Source organism: Falco peregrinus, chromosome 5, assembly GCF_023634155.1.
Source record: "Falco peregrinus isolate bFalPer1 chromosome 5, bFalPer1.pri, whole genome shotgun sequence".
Taxonomy (NCBI): Eukaryota; Metazoa; Chordata; class Aves; order Falconiformes; family Falconidae; genus Falco; species Falco peregrinus.
The window spans coordinates 56,152,712-56,173,011 of record NC_073725.1 but is presented as its reverse complement, the minus strand read 5'-3'; the positions used below and the strand labels follow the sequence as shown (position 1 = coordinate 56,173,011).

The 20,300-nt window shown below is 43.5% G+C and overlaps 1 protein-coding gene across 4 annotated transcripts in view; it reads left to right on the top strand.

Annotated features, from left to right (window-relative positions):
* The window catches only part of DPP6 (dipeptidyl peptidase like 6), a 572,063-nt gene that overhangs the window by 298,665 nt on the left and 253,098 nt on the right, over nt 1–20,300 (top strand). Inside the window, exon 1 of one of the 4 annotated variants that reach the window (XM_005242476.4) lies at nt 8,778–9,208. The exons of the other annotated variants lie outside the window; for them this stretch is intronic. Coding sequence (XP_005242533.1) covers nt 9,152–9,208 — 57 coding nt within the window. The 5' untranslated portion in view covers nt 8,778–9,151. Of the gene's footprint in view, nt 1–8,777; nt 9,209–20,300 lie in introns of those variants that run through there. 4 annotated transcript variants of the gene reach the window in all.

The following is a 20,300-nucleotide window of genomic DNA, read 5'->3' as shown; positions in this document are numbered from 1 at the left end:
TATCAAGACTGCCGGTCAATTTTTAAAAATTAGAGCAAGTCATTGTTCTGGTTTCTGTTTGCTTCATCGCAAGGAAAGCAGACTATTGAGGCTGTACTAGTAAGAAGTCTGTTTATCCCCTTCTTTCTCTTTTTTAATGGGCACATACCATTACCTCTGTGTTAGGGATTCCGGGTAGGCTTTTCCATAAATAGCATTTCCACTAGAGGGCATTCAAAATACTGGTGGCAAGTTTTAGCTGTCCTCTGCTTTGGGCCATGGACTGTGGAAGACCCCAGCCCAGAGAGGTGGATGCTGAGGAGGTGCTGAGGCACAGAGAGTGGGCAAAGTGACATGTATCTGTGCACCATATGTTTCATCCAGCTAGTTAAGTAGAATAATGCCTCAGTGTTGCTTTCTGCCTCTTCCTTACACCTTCAAAGACTTGAGTACAGGAATCTGAAAATATTTTGGGGTTGCCTTCTCCAAAAATAAAGTAATGAAGCGGGCAGGAAGGGCCTTGAATCCCTTTGTGCCTCTTTTAGAGAAGACAAGCATCCGCAGTGCTTTCATTATTCAGACTCTTGAAAAGGCTATTTTGGCTGGTGGAAAGGCTTATCTACCATGGAGCTAGTAAGAATGCAGCAACCTGTATTTACCATAACAAATCTCACTTGAAGTGATCTAGAAACACTTGAGAAAAAAACCACGAGTATACAAATGCTTGCAGCCATCACGTCACTCAGCAGTCACTGAGGGCAGTGACCACCACAAGCCACCCAACTCCAGTAAGCATTTTGCGGAGACAGTGAACTCCAGTGCAAATCCCAGTGCAGGTGGCAGAGCTGACACCCCTCTTGGTGTTTGTTGCTTGGGGACATTTTTGAAAGTTATCACGAGGCTCATGGTGTTCAGTGGCTCACCACCGCTTATCAGGGTCGCATGGTCGCACCCTTTGCTAGAGGTGGTAGCAGTCCCAAGGAGATCCCCTGCACTGTGTAAAGCTGGGCTCAGCCCTGCCCTGCCTACAGGATCCAGTGCAGCCACCTGTCAGGTTATACATTCCAAAACTGAGGACATTTGGTCCTTATGCCTGCATCACTTGTGAGATCTCGTCAGTTGTGGTGGTATAACTTCCATCTAAATGTGCCAGCTTTAAGATGAGTGTATATTATATGTACCTATTTAATAGTGACAGAATTTTGCATAACCTCACTATTGAAAGTGTATGGATCGTGTTATAAGTTCAAGTACTTTTTTTCTTTTTTTTTTTTATTTTTGGTTAAAGCTAATATAAAAGTAAATGAAAAATAACAACCATTGCAATGAAAAGTGTACTTCATAAAACAAATGCTTAAAAAGCCACTTGCTCCAGCTGTGGCTTTTATGTATGAGGATCTCTCAGGCAATTGTATGTGCTTACATAAGAAGTCTTTCACAGCATTTACATTTAAACCAGTCATCATCTTATATGCAGATCATTTATTTGTCCTATAAATCACTGTTGCAGCTAAAAATGAAGATGAGGCTCTCCCTTTCCCAAGCAGTAGGCTGCTAAATAGCCTCACATGTTTGCAGCTGTTATGAAGGTGGGATTCTGTGTTTGACAGTGATTGGGGGTGTGGGGGTGTGTATGTTTTGTTATCTCTGTTTTCTCATCACTAGTGTTCTCTTTTACATTTTCTGACCTGGATAGTTGAGTTACAAAATATGTATTATGGCTATTCTGTAAAACACTGTATTTGAATAAAGGGGTGGGAGTAGGGGGGAAGTAGGGAGCAAAGAAATAAATCCTTCCAACAGTTAAAAATGAGGAAGGAATTCAGCTACCTAGAAATAATCAGAGAAGGGAGGAAATGTCAGTGAAGATTGATCCCTAAGATTGCAGGGAGCAGAAATACTAAGCCAGACTGTGAAGAGGCAAACTTTGAAAAAACAATTTGGAGATGATTCACAGCTGGCACTGAAGTTGGGGCCTCAGAAGTCTCTCTCACACAGATAAACAAGCGAGAAAGAGGCATCTGTTGCATTACAGCTGCCAAGGTCACACCAGCAGGAACAGGCAGAGGGGAAGAAAAAAGCCAACGGTATGGTCCGTGTTCCTTGCAGGGATAACACAGTGCCAAAGAACTATTGCACTGCTAATCATGTGCCTTTGAGACCGGAATGATGTATTAAAATATATATGCTGCCTCAAAAAATAACCCCACAGTGGATCTAAAGTAATGTTTTTGAAAATATATAATCCACTTAAATAGGAAAGTCTGACTATGAGTACACATGCTTGATCTTTAGGGTAAGCAAACCAAAGTGGATACATAATCCAGAAGTGAGAAGGGCACAAGTACCTGCTGTGTTCCCCAGAGTCATGCTCCAATTTAGGCAGGAAAGTGCTATGCAAAATATCTCTAGCTGCGCATGAGCGAGCAGACTTCACAGCTTGCATCCCACGGCTGTCTTATTTGTTTACCATGAGCTGTGGGGTCCTGGATCTTGAAACAGCAGCAAGAAACAGGAAGCGGCAGAATATAGTGCTTCATATAAAACTTTTATAATCACTTTAAACAACCTTCTCAGGCTCAAGTTGAAAAAAAAAAAAAAAAGCAACTTAGTGATGCTTCGGTAATGCACAAATAGCAGCTACACCATGAGAGAGTTATGCAGAGCCACAAGTCATTCTTGCAATGCCCATTGTTTCCTCTGCTGCACGTACCTGCTGTCTCAGACAGCAGTTCTCAAGCTTGTAGGAATATTTTGAAGTGTATCCCCTGTAGGAACAGATATTCATGCAAATAACTAATTAATAGCATTGACTAAATAGACTGGATTTGATCTGTTAAATGAAAATACCACTCCAAATTGCTTTCTTAATGATCTTGGTCATGGGCAATGGAAATGTGTTATATTTTTATCTGTAACTATATTCATAATCTATTATTGCCTCTAGCATGTTCACAGAACCTTTGAAATCTGGAAAATCATCTGAGTGGATCCCCAAGCCACAGAGGTCCTCAATGGAGCCTCTGAAAATTGGTCTGGACATAGAGATTCCCTCGTGACTAACCCTGGGCAGAACCAATATGTTGGAGACAGCTGGAGAGGGGCAACAGTAGCAGGGCTGGTGCGAGATAAAGCTAGCTAATACGTATCCTTAAAGGCCAAAGCTTTTCCCCCCTTTATAATAAAACTATTTCTGTGATGCCCTTTGACAAGCTGAGAAGTCTTGCCAAAGATAGGGATTAATTTGGAACAACAATGAGTGTTCTTGTGGTCTTCTAATAGGAGCAAGGTTGAGAAGCAGTGCTGGGGATGCTGTGTAAGCAACAGAGATGCTCTGCAGCCTCTGTAGGAGTAGGGCTGGTGTCAGCTGATCTACCATCCAAGTGTTTCCAATTCCCAATTCCAACTGGGGTCATTGCTGTGCAATAATGTGATATTACTGTTGTCACATTCTTGGAGAAGGGCAGGGCACAAACCGTGCTTTCAGAACAAAACAAAATTAAATTCTCCCTCTCCAAAGCTTATTCAGATGAACACAGAACAGAAATCTCCAGAATGAACAGCCAGGATGTCTGGCTGCCTCTGCAGCATCTAAAAGCATAAACTCCTGTAATGAGAGTTTTTAAGCATGCAGCCCTCGTGGTTTTACAGCAATCTGTTCTGCTCTGGCATCTCCTATATGAGGAGCGCTTGACCTCTAGAAGGATCTGCAGTGGAGGAGCACAGATCCCTCTGACTTGTGGCATCTGGGCCATAGAGGTGCAGCATGAAGAAGAGATTTGCCATTGCTTTTTGTGTGGATGAGATGTTGGCACAGGGACTCAGGAGAGCGAATTGTTCACCGGCATGCCTTGGCACATCTGAAGGACCATGATGGTGCTGTGGACAGCCTGCTTTGTACAGTTCCCTCCTGTTCCTCTTCAAAATTCTCTAGGAAAGCTGGAATGGTGGGGCTATAGGGCAGTTGCAAATGTATTAAATCAGACTTGGAGATTAAATGGATTTAACTTTTGGGAAGTATGCCACTCTTCTTAGAATAGCATGGGTCAGGTAGACCTTTTTCTCAGATAGTTGCTAGAGGAGCTGCCAGGAGCTGCCAGCCTTGTGTGCCCACCCTGCTGTCTCCATCTTGGAAAGCAGCCCAGCGTATACCAAGCACTGTTGCCCTTGCATCCTGTGGGCCTGTTTGATCCAAGCTACGTCAGTCACCTTTCAAATGACTGAATGCTGAAATCCATGGCTACAACGTTTTTACAGGCTCATCTCACCTTTCTTATAGTGGATGTCTGTGCTGGCAGAGACAGCACGGGATCATAACTCTTCCTGAGTTACCTTACTAACATCTACTACCTCCATAACGCTGCATCCTAAAAAACCTGATGTCCTTAGGACTTTTCCTTTGTAACCTACCTGTAAGCAGGTTTTTCAGCTGTCATAGCTTGCCAGAGTACATGCTTTCCTGGGCCATGTGTCCTCCCTGAATGCAGCAAACCAGCCAAACCAATGGGAACTGTAGGGAGTGTGAAGCTCCGAGGGACTGGCTGTACAAGCAGAGATTGTGTGGTGTGTTCTGCTGGAGGTAGCACATTACCACATCCCAGTTACTAATGGGTTAGACCCATTAAAATTTCAGATATGTAGCTGCCCTTTACCTGGAGAAGGGAGAACATCAGCAGACTCTGCAAAGGTAGAGTTAATGAAGTAGAATTCATTTCTACCCAGTCTGCCCACTGGTTTCAACTTCCTTGATGTGGTAATGAAGGGGGACTAAATAGCCCAGTGTGGCAGAGCCAGAACCCCAGGTTTCAAAGGAGCAGAAGGGTTCTGCATCCAATAACTATACCCACTGCTGCTGCAGACTAATTACTGCCCTTGCATAGTCTATACTCCCTTGAACAGATGCGTGCAGCTGGAGGGATCCCTGTGAGCACAGCCTGCCGTTGGATCTGGCAGAGGGGATGTGAATGCTTCGCACTGACTTCTGAGAGCCCACTGCTGCTTCCCATGAAGGGACTGCCCTGCATCCGCAGACAGCAGAGACCTCTATCTACCTGAAGGGGTGGAATCAAGGATGGTCTTAGCACACTGATCAACTTTAAAACGTTGGGAGCAATAACCGCTTCTTTCCCTGGCATGCGTTGTGGTAATATGTGCTCATAAACAATGGTTGTTGTGCTTTAGTTCCTAAGAGTTCATAGGTCTTCATGGCAATGACTTTTGAAGTTTTTAATCCACCTAATCTTCCAGAGCCATTGCAGCATCATTTTCCATTTGCAACGTGCAAGGTTTGCAATGATCTTTGAGAGTGAGGGAGCTTTGTGCTGGTGGTAGAGATGCTCTCCAATAACTGCAATTAGTGTTTTGAGAATGATTCCAGACCACAATCCTGTTCCTGCCAGTCTCAGGAGAATGAAACACTTCCCTTCTAACAGGAAAGGCTCTAGGACATGTGTGACTAATTTGTTACAAGGTAATTAAAATTTATCTTACTGCAGCACTGCATGATTTTGTTGAAACAAGCACTCTGGGTGAAGATGAGTTGAGAAGCTGGGAACAGTTCCTTTCACCTGTCACTGATTTCTCTCCCGATGGGAGGGAAATGACTGTCTGTCCTGCCATGGTGCTGGGGGAGCTAATTGCTGTCAGCTGTGGGGATGCCATTCACATGGCTGTAGTTGGCACTTTGAACATGCATCTTGGTTAACAGGGAGAGCTGTCTGTGCTCATAGCAGTGCTCCTGAGCTGTCCCAGTGGTGGTATGGTTTGGACTACATGGAGTAATGGAGGATGATCATGACAGGCGTGCAGCTCGTATGACAAGGAGCAAGCCTGGAGGTAGACCCTTCACATAGGCCAGGCAGCTCTTGAAGACAAACCTGTTGCAAATGATGGGTGGTAGGGGATGAACCCTGATGCATCTTCAAACCTGGCAGGGAGGAAACATGTGTTCCCTATATTCCTGTGATCAGCTGGGGTGTTGTGGGGTGGGATGGATGGGAAGGTCATATTTCTAGGGTTCTTATCTGCCAGTGCTTCCTACAATGCCCTAAATGGGACTGTCTGTGTAAATCCTTCTGCCTGGGCAGCTGCTAGGGTTGGTAGATAACTGATTATTGTCCTGTGATATGGATGTATTAATCTTTCATAAGCAATGACTCAGCTAAGCAGTAAAGTTGGTACCCTAAAACAGTACAGAGGTCAGGATGGATGGCCTCAGCCCTGCTAATATGCGAGCAGATTATTCTGTGTTGGTTAGTAATGACTATTTCTGGTACGGCAATGGCCACTGCTTCTTCCTCTAGCATCTCCCCAGGAGATGCTTGGTAACCTCTGAACCCCTTTGATCAAGGAAGGATGGTGGCAGAGAGCTGGAAAACATGACCATCCCTTGCTTACATGTCTTCCTGGCAGTGAGCAGCCACTTAGGGCTATCTGAGGGGATGAAACCCCCTGCACAGGTCAGGTGTGACAGAGAGGTACTGCCAGGCAGAGAGATCAAGGCATTTCAATAACACTGGGGTAGCTGTGCCAAAATGTTGGCAGGTGCAACGAGAACAGTAATGCACCTGTGTAATGAGGCTAAGCCATAGGTGTTTGCATAACTAACTGCAGGACTAGTTAGCACAATCAACTTCTTATGTGTCCAACAACAAGCTTAGTGAGAAAAATCTACATTGTAAGGAAAAGTGGCCATTTCCTGAAAACTAGTGAAAACTGTGTGTCTTAAATTGTTAACTGTGAAAGAACTGAATACACATGGAGAGAGCATGTGAGAGTAAATAGACAGGTACAAATATATTTATTTTCAATAATAGTGAAGTCCGGTGATTGCCCACCTACTGAGGGGTCAGGGACACAGTGTATGGTTTGTGTTCTGAAAGGGTTCTGTTTTGCAGAAATTTCCAGGATATACTGTAAGGAAGTATAAAACCCACAAGATACAGTTTTATTTTGTTTGAATTCCTCTTGGAAAGAAAAACAGCAAAGGTGTGGATTAAAGCAAACCTTCATTACTACCCACAACAGGTAGAAAAATAGACCAAGCCAATTGGAAAATTCAAACTGATCCACTTATATAAGACCTTGAAAGCAATTCTGCTCTGATGGCTGGGGAAAAATGTATGAGCAAGAATAACCTCACTATAAACATATACAAAATATTGGAGCTAAAACTATTGGGACTAAAGAGATGAAATTGCAATGTAAGCTAGGACTATGTCGTAGTATAACCCAGCAAGAGGTTGATACAGGCTGTTAAATTTAAATGTAAATTATTGCTTCTTGTTAGAAAGGTGCTATTCACTTTTTTTTAATGAGCTGTTGCCTGGATCCTGGCGCCTGGGACCAGGCAAGGTTGTTGAGTTTCCTACCAGCACAATTCTGTGTTGCAGATCTTGTATGTTGTAGTTTCTGTGAACTGATGTAATGGTGAAAATGCAGAAACGCTTAGGAGGTGTGAGTAGTACCTAGTAGGTAATCTGTAGGAAAGCTTGGCCTGCCATTGATCGTGTCCATGAACCAAGGGTCAAATTTATCCCAGGTATAAAGGAGAGGTTACCTCTAGCAGAGTTGAGTTGTGTTCCTGGTGAATGTGACCTTGTATAATTAATCTGTGCTGTAAAATTGAGGATCAAATGGAGCATAATCACTTCCTTGTCAGAAAAATGCTCTGATGTTCCCTTTCCCTAGCTGGTTATCCGCAGACTCAGTAGAGAGCCCAATATCACATGAGTGAGAAAACATTTAGCTTTATACAGCACTACAGCACAGGGGCAAGCTCCGGGCTTGATCCAGCCCAGTACACTGGGGAGGGGGTGAGGAGGCGAAAAGCACCAACGTGGCAGGTAGATGTTGCCTGATGTTGAGGTGAGTGAGGGCTTGCATCAGTCCTGAGCAAATACTGAACAGCCTGCGCGCTGCTCGAAGTTTTGCCCAACTATGTGAGGTCCCCTGAGGGTTACTGGAGAGTGGTTCTCGCTTTATGCCTCATGCTCAGGCACACCCCGTGTCACCCCATGCCACCAGCAAGGTGGGCGAGCAGGCTAGGAAGGCTTGTTTTACAGCCCCATCGTGTTGGAGAGATCTCCATTATGACAGGGAGTCTGCAGGGAGCTACAGCAGCATGGAGTGGAGCAGGCAGCACACGCTGGTGTGTCACCCTGCAACGTGACCTACATGGCAGCTGCAAGTGCACAGGAGGCAGCCACGGTATCACAACCACAAAGGGACCCCCGTCACGTCAGGGACATGGACGGGGCCGGGGGAGTCTGGGGGCATGTTTACTTTGGTGAACATGTCACCCTTTGGCTGCGAGGCAAGCAGCTCGCTGGGGAGTGCTGGTGCTTTCTGTGTCACATCGTTGGGCACCTGCTTCCCTGGGAGCGCACGCTGCATCCTCCAGGACTGCCCTGGGAGCGCACGCTGCATCCTCCAGGACTGCCCTGACCGCGGGGCAGAGGCTGCCCTTGGCACAGCTTCCCGTCATAGCCGGGAACTGCCTGGGCACTGAAACCTCTGCGAGTTGGGAGAAGACAAGTGCGTGTCTGCCAGAAACTCCGCATCCACGGGATTCCCGTCGCTAGCAACGCAGGGAAGGCAGGATTTAATTCCCGAGCACAGGGTTCCTGCGGTCCCTTTCCCACAGCTGCAGGAGGGGAGATGACTGCCGAGCTCCAGCTCTGCACATCGCCAGCGAGCAGCACATTGTGCTACGAGGCGGCCGGTGCATGCGCAACGCGCGGGCTGCCGCCGTGGAGGTGGGGAGCGAGGAGGACCACATCGCTGCCTCCCGCTCCGAGCTGCCAGTTGCTGGTTGCCAAGCAGTTATCATTGTTTCTGTGACGATTGCAGAGGCTGTTGCTAATTGAAGAAGCCCCCACAGCATCCTTCTCTCTGCTCCTGCTTCTGCTTTTATTTTAGAGGCTCAAGGGGGAAGACAGCTAGACTAGTGCTTTTTTACATTGCATTTTTATTTATTTCTTTTTGTGGGGGTGGGAAATTTCTCAGCTGGTGATTAAGTGATGGACTAGTTACTCATCCTTATCCCTGTAGTCTTTGTGTGTGTGTGTGCGCGTGTATGTCTGAAAACACACGGACAAGCTTACACACACACACACACACACACACACTGTAAAATCCTGTTTGCCACTGCAGTGGGCACAAATAGGTGAGCATGACTACAGCCAAGGAGCAAAATGCATCAGGGAAACAAGCCCAACAACAAGAACAGGTAATGCTTATTTTCCTCAATTTCAAACAAATACAGATTTGCATTGTATAGCTCTATGTTTCTTGTATGATTTTTTTTTTTTCCTTGAATCTTCTTGGTGTGCATTCCTAAAATTGTCAACTGAGTCACCAGCCAGTGGCAGGAGGAAAGTACTGTGTGGCTGGGTTCAAGGTCTGCTTTCTCGGTGTTGTGGAGGCTGGCAGGGGGAAGCTGAAACTGTGCTATTTTTAACAGCCTGTACCTCTTGCTGAAGGCTATAGAGGTTTGTTCTGTAACTTGTTCCTTACGTGTGTGTGTGGGGCAGGATGCTGGGACGGAGGCCCCTTCTTGCTGGAGGAAGGGGGTAAGGCTTTTTAACAGCCCCTCTGCAGATGGATGTAAAACTGCAAAAGTGGGGTTTAGCTTCTTTGTTGTGCACTTTCAGGGATTTTTATTTTTTTTTTTTTATCTGTCATTTTCTTAGAGGGACACTTCAGAGTATAGCGTGTGCTTAGGCTGTGCGTGTGCAAGTGATGGGGGGGGCAGGAGGGGGGCAAAAAGCAGCTGTAAGTAGGTATAACTCCCGTTGACTTTGGGGAAAATTGCAGTGCTTACACCATATCTGAACTTGACTCATTTATTTCTCTTGGTAGCTGCTTTATGTGTTTCTGTAGAGGCAGAAAGTTAAAGACTTAATTTCCCCTGTCATGCCAGTTTTCTAGAGGGTATTTCTGTCTGACTGCACTTACCAGGACAGGATGAAGTCAAAACTTTCCCTGTCAAAAAAAAGCAGCGGGTGGCAGAAAAAGAGGACAGATCATCAGCTGTAAAGGATAGGCATAGTAGGAAGTGATGGCATAAGGGAAAGTCTGGGTACGATCTCTGAGCTCCATCTGAGGACGCCAAAGGTTCCTGGGCTCCTGGTGCACCGGCAGATCAGCAGCTCCATCCTCACCGGCACCCGCTTGCCCTCCCTGTGCTCGGCCCCGTGCCTGGGGGGACCGCGGCGGAGCCCGTACGCTCCAGTTCTTCAATTTTCGTCGTCTCCTTAAGACATTGGAAGTTCACCGCTTTAATCTTCGGTTAGGACAACACAGGAGGATAATTTAAACAGATCTCTCAGGGCACAAATTAATTCTTAAATTAGTTCTTCCTGGCTTGATAGGCTGAGTGCCTCGCACGTTGTTTTTCTTTTTTTTTCTTTTTATCTTTTTTCTTTTTTTTTTTTCTTTGTGCTTTATTTTAGAGAACTGGGGAAGGGAAAAGCATGGAAAGACATGAGGCACCACAAGTAGCATCATATGATCAGCGTTTTCTGGGTGACATTTTACTAATGGCCAAAAGAGGCTCAATGGTTCAGTGAAAACAAGAAAACAACTTTCATACTGAGAGTAAAGAAACTGTGTCTTCATCTAACCTTACATCTGTCAGGCTTCTCTGTCTGTTGCTTTTAGAATGTGCATTTTTGTCACTGTTTGCTGCAGATTAAAATCAGTCTCGCTGTGTTTCTGGGAGGCAGGGGTGTGTAAGTGCCGTTTCTGAACAAAGAGAGCTGTGGGGCTGTCCCCTCCTCCTCCGTAAAGCTGTGTAAAAGTGTCGGGGGTTGTAAGTCAAGAAGTGTAAGTCAGCTGCCTTTTATAAAGGAGCAGTGGTTTTGTTTCAGGTAGTGTTACCTGCCTAATGCCATTTTGCTAGTGGTATGCCGTGTCTTTGCTACTTCGCTCTTCACATATGAAGTATAAAATGCCCAAAATAGGTCTTTGGTATTATACAGTCTTGATTGAATATATTCTGTGACTGATTGAGTTGCAATTATACCCATATGGTATGCCTAAATATTCTGAAAGTACATGCTCTCTCAGCTCTGCTCTAGTGTGAGCATGAAATAGAAATATCAAGCATATATAAATATCAATGATATCGATGAATATTAACGTTTGAGTCTGTAAGCAACTTTGCTCACTCCCATAATTTCTGGTTGGTTGTTTTCACAATACATTATTAGTCAAATGGCTTGGCACTGGGGGGTTGAATCCAATCTGTGTCCATTGATTTGAGTGCACTTTTATCTTCCAACACCAAAACCAGATCTAAAGCCTTATTTTATTTCAAACAGTTCATAACTGAAAAAGGGTTCTATCCAAATTCTACTTCCAGCTGAAATTCTATTTCCAGGCTTGAGCATAACAAGAATTCCTGAGATATTTTTTTTTCTTGCTTAAAACTGATCAAGAAACTGAAAATTGTAGCTGGGAGAATATTGAAGGCAAAGTGCTAGTCTGTCTTTAGAGGGACTGAGTTTTTTCTCAGAAGCAGCGGCTGCTGTCATAAGAGATTGTGACCATCCTTTTTCAGTATTCCTTGCTGTGGCATTCCCTGCATCCAGACACATGCAAGTGACACAGTTGGCTTAAGTCTATGCTGTGTCCTTCCATGCTAACCCAAACAGGTGCTGGGCACAAAAAGATACTGCAGGAACAGAGCGGGGAAAGTTTGAAAACGTCTGCAGAAGCTTTGTAGGCATAAATTTAAAAATCTAATTCAGACCCATGTGCCTATATGCAAATAAAGTTCTGTCTTGAGATTTGCAAAAATTATAATAATTAGAAAATGATTGGGACATGGAGATAAGCAATGCACTGCCTTACCTGCTTGAAGCCAGGTAATTAACATCTCTTTCTTCCCTTTGTTAATTAAAAATTTTTCAATACAGTTTCCTTCTGATAAGCAATGTTGCTCACCTCCACGCCAGTTAAATTATTCAGAATTTTAATCATTTATCTCCTTGCTTATCTGTTTCCTGGGTCTGAACTTTAAGTCTTTTGGGCATCATGTGCAGAAAACATTCTGTAAGTGATATGTAATACTGTCTCTTACTGTCACGTTGTGATTGCTTGATCAAGATGTAAGTTGAATGTGGTTGCCTCTGTAGGCGTAGGTGCTTTTGACACAGCTATGGTTTCTTGTTCAGATGGCTGGAGCTGGATGCCGTGCAGTGTACGGTGATTACAGTTGGCTTTCAGCTGGACCCCGTGCTCAGAAGTCTGTAGAAAAGCAGCAACCACTAATAGACTTGGGATCTGGCTCAAGAGGACGAGTGAATCTTGTTCTCTGTCTTGGGGATTGTTAGCTGGATGTGTGAATATACCATTAAAACGACTTTTCCATTAAAAAAAAAAAAAAAGGAGAAGAAAATAGCAACAACAGGTCAAGTGCTGGGTCAATGTGCTTTAGTAATTTACTTTGACTGAAGATCCTTGTGTTTTAACACAAGCCTGTAAATTTGTTATCTTAGTTTAGCCCAGTTCTTGTTACTTTTAATGGCCTCTGGGAATGCAAATAGCTCTACAGTCATACATAAAAATGAGGAGGCTGAGTTTTTTTATGAAAATGTGGTAATAGGCATAATGCTAAAATGAGACGTTTAAGTATTTTTAAAAATGAGTCAGCATATCAAGGATAACAGAATCACAGATTCTCAAAGAACACCTTTTATAAAATATACTTAAAGAGTTGATTGGTTAATTTGGTACTTGAACACTCAGAATAAATGATTTTTCCCATTTCTTTTTCTGTATATAGAACTATCATGGACTTGCAGGGAGCGAGATCATGTCCTAGACAAGGTTGTTAATCATTGTTTGCATGCAGGTCCATGCAAAAGATCAAAAATTAAGTAAGAAGGAAAAATAGCTTGAGGGCTGCCTTTTATTGAAGTGGGGTCCATGGAGGAGTGGAGTCAGATCAATAGAACAGTTCTGCCTATTAGTTGTCATTAAGGTAATCAATGTTGAATTTTACGGAACAGGTGGAATATCAAATAGTAAGTGTCTTCAAGTGGAGACAGAACACATTTAACTTGGAAAACCTAGACCAGACTCAGGAATAAAATGATGGAAAGATTAATATTTCATGCTTCTAATGTTCCCCTGCCACTCTGTACTTCACAGAAATAGCCTGTAGTAGCTTGAAGAGTGAGTACAGTTGGAGTATCTAATATACCATGCTGAAATGTGCCTCTATTTGAGTAAATTTATCCAAATAAGAAAAAAAGGGTGCACTTTAGGTGCATTATGCAGGTTCTTCCCATACATACTTATAATTCAGGTAATTCTGGGATTCTTGCAGCAAGGGTTGTCAACCCCTGTGCGCCCTGACGTCTCCCTTGAAGGTCATAAATATCCTCAAGCATCGTGAGATAAGTCCTATGCTGTTACCTCATTCCCAAAGTAGATTAAACTTAAAAATATGGGTATGCTTACATTGGGAAGTAGTGTGGACCCACCCCATGAGAGTGAGAGAGATGGTATTGAGCTCCCAAATATGCATTTTTTCAAGCTAGTTCCAGACTGGTGTGAGTGTTCATTAGTGGTTGAACAGCATCTTCTCATTTAGCTTCATCCAAAAGGAAACTAGTCTGTGTGCTCTGAAGCCACTATAAAATACGAGTTAGAGCGTGGTGGATAGGAACAACTGGGAGATTTGGTCAGTAGTGCAGTTCTGAATTGAACAAAAGTACTAGATGCACCCCACGTGTCTTTAGTAGGGATGGGGGAATACAGTTAAATAAATGTAACTTAATGTGAGCTATGTTCCTGTGTCTGAAGATATTCTTAAATGGTTGGTTTGTTTGTTTGTTTCTGTGAGGTGTGACTTAAAATCATTTGAGATCTGCTCTGCTTACCTGAGTGCTGTCTAGAAAATTATCATCCCTGGGTGCCAAATGTCTTAGTTCAACATGCTGTACCTGAAATACTGGAATAATCCTGATTCTCTGTGACACTAAAGCCTCCTTACATCACATGAGCAATACAAATTGGGTCCAAAGAGTGCAGGACTCCTTCACCTTGTAAACAGGCTGCAGTGTGCGGCTGGTTCAGGCACGTATTGTAAGTTATGAATTTCATCTGTCGAGATAGGGAAGGGACTTCACCCTTTTATTTGTCAACACTATCCCTGGTGTATTGTAGACCACAAAGAGCCACTACTGAATCCTTTACATTTTCTTAGCAAGGTTGGAGATGACGCGTCTATGTTCGGAAGCAGGCTGAGCTGCGGATTTGTTACCAGAAAGCCCTGATTTGCAGTGCCACTAGCTGGCACCGTCAGACTCCCCACTGCAGCACCCCAGTGCCATAAAAGCCACGGAGAGGAACTGAAGAGCAGTGTGACATACCTCTGCAGTACCCAGATTCAACAGTGGGCTGAATGGAGCTTGGCCTGGAGCTGTTGAACAGGTGGGAGGGAGTATCCCAGGAGATGAGCTAATTTAGCGTATTATCTCAGTGACTTGTGATAGCAGAGCTCCTACGTTCTTGGCTGGAGATGAAAACTGTCAAATCCCAAAGGTGAGTCCCTGCTTGTGAGAATCCCTCATTCTCACTGACTTGCTGCAGTATTCTGGCTCTGGTTATTACAGCTGTGCAGAAATCAGGGAACTATGTCCGCTTTTGGACTGCGTCTGCCAAAGAGAAGGGGAAGAGGAGAAACCTGACTCACTTGCATAAAAACCAAAGGATTTTTAATTTTTTTAGGGTTTGTTTTTTTTTTTTAGTTTTACTGGAACTGTTTAGTGTTAGCTGTTTAAGCACATAATTTTTTAAAAATAAAATTGTTGATATGAGATAGCACTTCTTTTTTCTTGATAACAATTCTTGTAAATTACATCTCCTGTTGTAGACCCAACACAGGCTTTCTCCAGGAAGTCATAGGGAACATTTGTGTTTCATTCTATTAATGATATCTAATCTATTTCTCAAGAGGTTAAATTTCCGTAATAGTGCTGCTGAGGATACTGTAGTCAAGAACATGAAATTGCATCAAACTGGCAGCCTTTTCAAGCTGTTAATTTGCCACCAGGAATGCAAGCAGCTGAGCCATGGCAAGGGGGAGACAGAGATAGAAAGGACCATGTCTGGCATAAAACTGGAGTCTCAAAATGAGAAGGCTGTAGGAAAGCTTTTTTGGTGTTCAGTACTGAAGTGGAAGTGCTTCTGGAAGGCTTCAGACGTGTCAAGACCGTGCTCTAGTTGGTGATCCTCTAAGTACACCACTTCTAAGGGTTGGTATACTTCCATAGGATGCTGCTTGAGATTAGCTATGCTATATGCTTTGGCTGTACCTTGATAGGTCAAGTGGGAGATGTTCTGCCACTTGTCTTTGGGACCGTGCTGGTTGCTGCTGCTTCCTCCATTCCTGGCAGAGGTACCCTGTGTTGCAGTCTTCCTCATTAAGTCTTGCTTTTGCTGTTGAGTCAAGATAGAATAATTTGTCTCTGAAGTTCACCAGTTATCTAGGGGTCATGTGAGAGTGTTTGAGCCCTACAAGAAAAAAATTTTCTTAGATTTCTATTTTTTTTTAAACTTTTACCTCAGAGCATTGGATCCTTCATTCCAGTGGTGGTCCATTAGCACCACTGTGCATTGCTGCAGTCATTTTGTGAACAAAGGTTTTTCAGTTCTTACGCCTTTAACGCTGCTTCTTTGTCACCTTTATCATGCATTAACTTGCGGTGAATTATGGTCACTTTGGATGATATGAGAGAAGGTAGGACTTTTTAAATTATGTAGCATACAGTAATATATATTATTTATGTAGTTTATTCTGCATGTTTTGCATTCAAGTCTTTTGTTCTTTTGCCCTTTCTGTTTTCCTTCCTTTCATCCTTTATTTTGTCCTTCTACCCTGCCTTGTGTGATTCTTAAATGAGATTTAAGCAAGTGAAATAGATTCAGAGAATGTCAGCAGAAATAGAACAGGAAAGTTGAACACATTTCTCCAAAGGGCTGCTGCAGCTGTGGGGAAGAACTGACTGCAGAAGTGAGAGGAGTGCATTAAGCAAGTTTGCAAAACCTTTGTTAAACAGAAATTTGGAGAGGGACCTATATTTGAAATCAATGAAGGTGATCAAGAGTGGAAGGGTGAGTTAGTATCTATTTCTGATTCCAGAGCAAAATTTGAGTGGGATTATCAGGTGGCTTTGAGTGACAGCTCAGCTGGTTGGAGCATGGAACCTCGTGCTTCTTGTGCTGCAGACTTCCATTGCAGCTTTGAGCAAGAGTGTTAGACTTAGGTCCTCAGTGGCAGTCCGCAGCTACTCTTCTGCTCAGATATTCCATTGAAAAAAAAAAAAAAAAGACCTTGGATTCTTGTGAGGATAACTGCATGAAATACAAAGTTCTGAAATACTGTAGTAACTCAGGCTGCACAAGTAGCTGAGATATCAGAGAGACATACTCCTTGACGTTTAGAGAATGTAGGGAAAGGGTTATAGGAGAAAACCTGAAAGTTAAAACTCATTCTGAAGACATAGATATGAATAAAAATTTCAGCAGAAAAAGATCAAGATAAAAGTAAATCCTGGCAGGACTTCAGGTAGTTATAAGCAAACTTGCAAATGAGAGAGATAATGCACAGAATTATGGGATTGTGCCTGACTCTAGGATTTTGGGAACTTGAATCAATTTTATATTTTGAGGTAAGATAGAGATGCATCCTTGCATTCGCTGTTCCATAATGCAATTAGACCTTTTCCGAGAAGGAGTAATTCAATTTTTTCAATAGGAATACTGTGGTGTCATTAGGAGCCATAGAGATTAAATGCAAAAGTGAATGGGGGGATGATGAACCAGGGATATGTGTGGTCAAAGGTAAAAACAAAATCTGTCAGAAGCAGGGGCTAGATGCTGAAGTTTGGGGGCCAGGAGGTCAATAGAGAGCATCTTCCTGAAAGTCAGGATGAGACTATGAGCCATGGCTGGAGCCCAGAGCCTGGCACTTGTAGAGAGAAAGCCCTAACAAAAGTTGTGGAAGTTGTGGAGAGAGCCCTTAAGTGTGATGGAAATGGAGAGGACACAGCTACTTCTCACCACCATTGGTGAAAGTCCTCCACAGGTCAAGGAAAGTGAGAGAGGAGGAGTGGGCTAGAGAATAACTCTTAACTATCTAGAGCAGAAGTAGGATTGGTTTTGGTGGTGAAAGGGGCTTGTGGAGGAAGAAGCTGCAGGTAGGCAGGTGGTTCATAAGGAAGTAGGGAACACATGGCAGCACCCTTCCCTGTTCCACAGGAAGGTGGCAGCAGGAGCAGTGAGGCAGGGAGAGGAGGAAAATCAGCTATGGCCACGTTGTATAGGGTTATGGTTAGGGTGATGGTCCGTTGTCAAACAGCCCGGTTGTACAGAGCTGCAGTGACTCCTGTCATTCCCAGGAATGCATTCAGTGGAAGATCTCAGCAGGCTTTGCGACCTTCCTGAGGGCTCACAGAGCGGGACAGTGGCTGCTCTCCATGCAGCATGTGGGTGATGCGGTGGCACCAACAGAGGAATGAGATACAAGGTGAGGGCTAGCTGCAAGCCTTGTGTGACGAGGGAGTTCAGGGCACTGCCTCTTCTCTTGCCTTTGCCAAGTGTTGGAGTTGTGGCCTTGGGCAGTGCTTTGTCTCAGTATCTCCATCCTGTAACACACCAGTAACTGTTTACTTGCCGGCCTGGAGTGAAATGGTGAAGATGGCTATATTTGCCAGCTTTCAGATACCCTGTGTCTCTTCAGAAATACCCTGCCTTTAAAATAAGTGCTTAAGTAACACATTAACCGAAGTCACTGCCTTCTATTCCTCGCATAGGGGGGTGCGGTGGGGAAAGAGCCACAGCTCTCTTTGCCAGGGGAGAAGATATCCAGAAGAACAAGAGGAAGAAAAGGGTTAAGGTCCTCTTCTCACCCAGGGAAAGAGCTCTGCTTCCCTCATCCTCCTTTGTATTACCATCCCTGAATGCCCGGGTTGCCTCTGCCCCTACTGCTGCTGGAACAAGGTGTTTGTGAGACAGCCTGTATGCTGTACGCGTGATGTATGGTAACTGGCAAGCAATGTATGGCTATCACTGTTACAAGGTATTGTGATACTGTGTTGTGATAGAAATGGCAGGTGAAAAGTGCAGACAGCCCATGATTTCTTAGAGTGGGATTTGTCCCAGTCTGCTGGACAACATCTGGTCACAGAGGTGTAACAGAGACTCTGTTTTGGGATCTTGTTAAATAGCCCTGCAGTGCCAGCAGTGTGGCTGTGCCTCCGGGCTCAGCGCTGTGGCAGGAGAGGATGGCAAAAGGATGGAACAATCTCCCTACATCCCTGCAAGTGAGGAGTGCTGTTGGAAGGCTGTCTCCATGACCCTGTCTCCATGACCACCTTAAAAAAGCCAAATTGCAGATGATCATGTGCAGAAGATAGGCCAGTTTCCTTAGAATTGGTACATGCTGGGATGGAGAGACTTAGTCCATGGGATCCTGAGGAGTCACCAAGGGAGCAGGAACGTGGTGACATCTTCTCTCTGCTGGTGCCTCAAACTTGGTGTGTCCCTTACAGCTCTTTGGTGGACATACACGCTGCCACCATCCCCATGTGGGAAAGCCTCCTGCCCTCATTGCATCTGCTTGTACAGGTGTGAAGACCCAAATCTAAGCAGAGCGGGGAATCATCCCTGAGTATGTCTCGTGGTGAAGAAGGATGAGACAGGCTGAAGCACGCACTTAGGAGGAGTTAAGCTGAGCTTACACATTAAATGATCTTGTGAAAACCCATTAGCAAGGGGGAGAGGAAGAGTTTGTGCAAAATAGTAAACAAGCAAATCTGAAGGCTGAACTGTTGTTTGTTTGTTTGTTTGTTTGTTTGTTTTTTAACCCTTCAGCTTTACATCCTTACCTTTGTTGGTCTGAAAACAAATGGCTGTTTCTTTTATTGTTTGTAAAAACCGAGAGAGATAAAAATAAAATCAAATTTTATATAAAGATTCACAATGCTTTGACTAAAGTAGTTTGTATTATTGCTTAACTGCTGCTGAGCTTGAACTTGGAGAGATAATAAGCCTTCATCTGAAGCAATTAGTCTGCAGTTTTTGACTCCATTACCTTCACTTATGTCTGTAGCAAATAGTTACATGCAGATACTTAAGGCTTTGTTATAGTATATTATTGTCAAAAGTTAAATCACAATATAGACATTAATTTATTGTTAATTTAGCTTGTCAGAGTTACCACAAGAAACATGTAATTGACTGGGGGTGAATGTATACAGTAGCATATTCTGTGGAATGCATTTGGGGTCTTTAATTTAGCTTAATCACACACTGTGACCAACCTCTCAACTCTTTCTGTCTAGGGTTTAAAGGGGTCTGATACTTAATCTTAATGTGGTTGTAGGATTTAATGAATGGTACATTAAGCTGTAACTATCCTTAAGTGTGCTGACAGCTTTACACTTTTATCTTTCTGTTTTCACGGCTAGGAGCAAACAGGTTATTTTCAAGTGCATATGCAGTATTCTGTGATTACTGGTAGAAAGAAAGTCAAGGATGGACAGGGGAAACATATTCCAACTTCGCTCATACCAAAATGAGAGAGAGAAGAGGCACAAAGTCGTAGGGTTTTAACTGTACAAAATGGTCTATGGCAAGGCAGATGATATAGCTTGAGGGATGTAGTAAGCAAAACCTTCAGGGGTTTTATTATTCTGAGATACTGTGGTACTACATGAAAAGGAGGAATTGCTCAAGGTGGGGAAGGATAATGAAAACTTCTTTATTTTTTATTACCTAAATTTCATATTCTGTAGATTCCATTGCTCTGAGTGTAATAAGCATTGACTAGTCCTTGTAGCAGGAAATTTGTACCTAAACTTCGTTTCTTCTAGTTAACAAACCCTGGCAATTCACAGTTTAGTAGAAACTAATACTAGCAGCATTCTTTTTTATAATTTTCATGTTCCAATATCTGTGATGTAAAAGTTAATTTACAGACATTGCTGAGAACGCTGATCCATTGAATCTAATGAGTATTTGAGATTAATCTTTGTGAGCTTAATCGTTGGAGGCTTCAGTGGCATTAAATTGAATTCTTTTCCATGGTCTTTTCCTCATAAGGTATGATACATGGTTTTACATGGATTATATTGATGCTTGACTTTGCTGTTGCAAGTCGTGCTATAATTAGAAGTTTTATTCCAACAATCCAAGCTAAACTAGCCAGATAAAACAGAGCAGTTGTGAATGTATGGGACAGCAAAATCCAAGGAGAAATTGATTGAAATAGCCCTGGTAAATACATAGCACATAAAGTTTGTCCA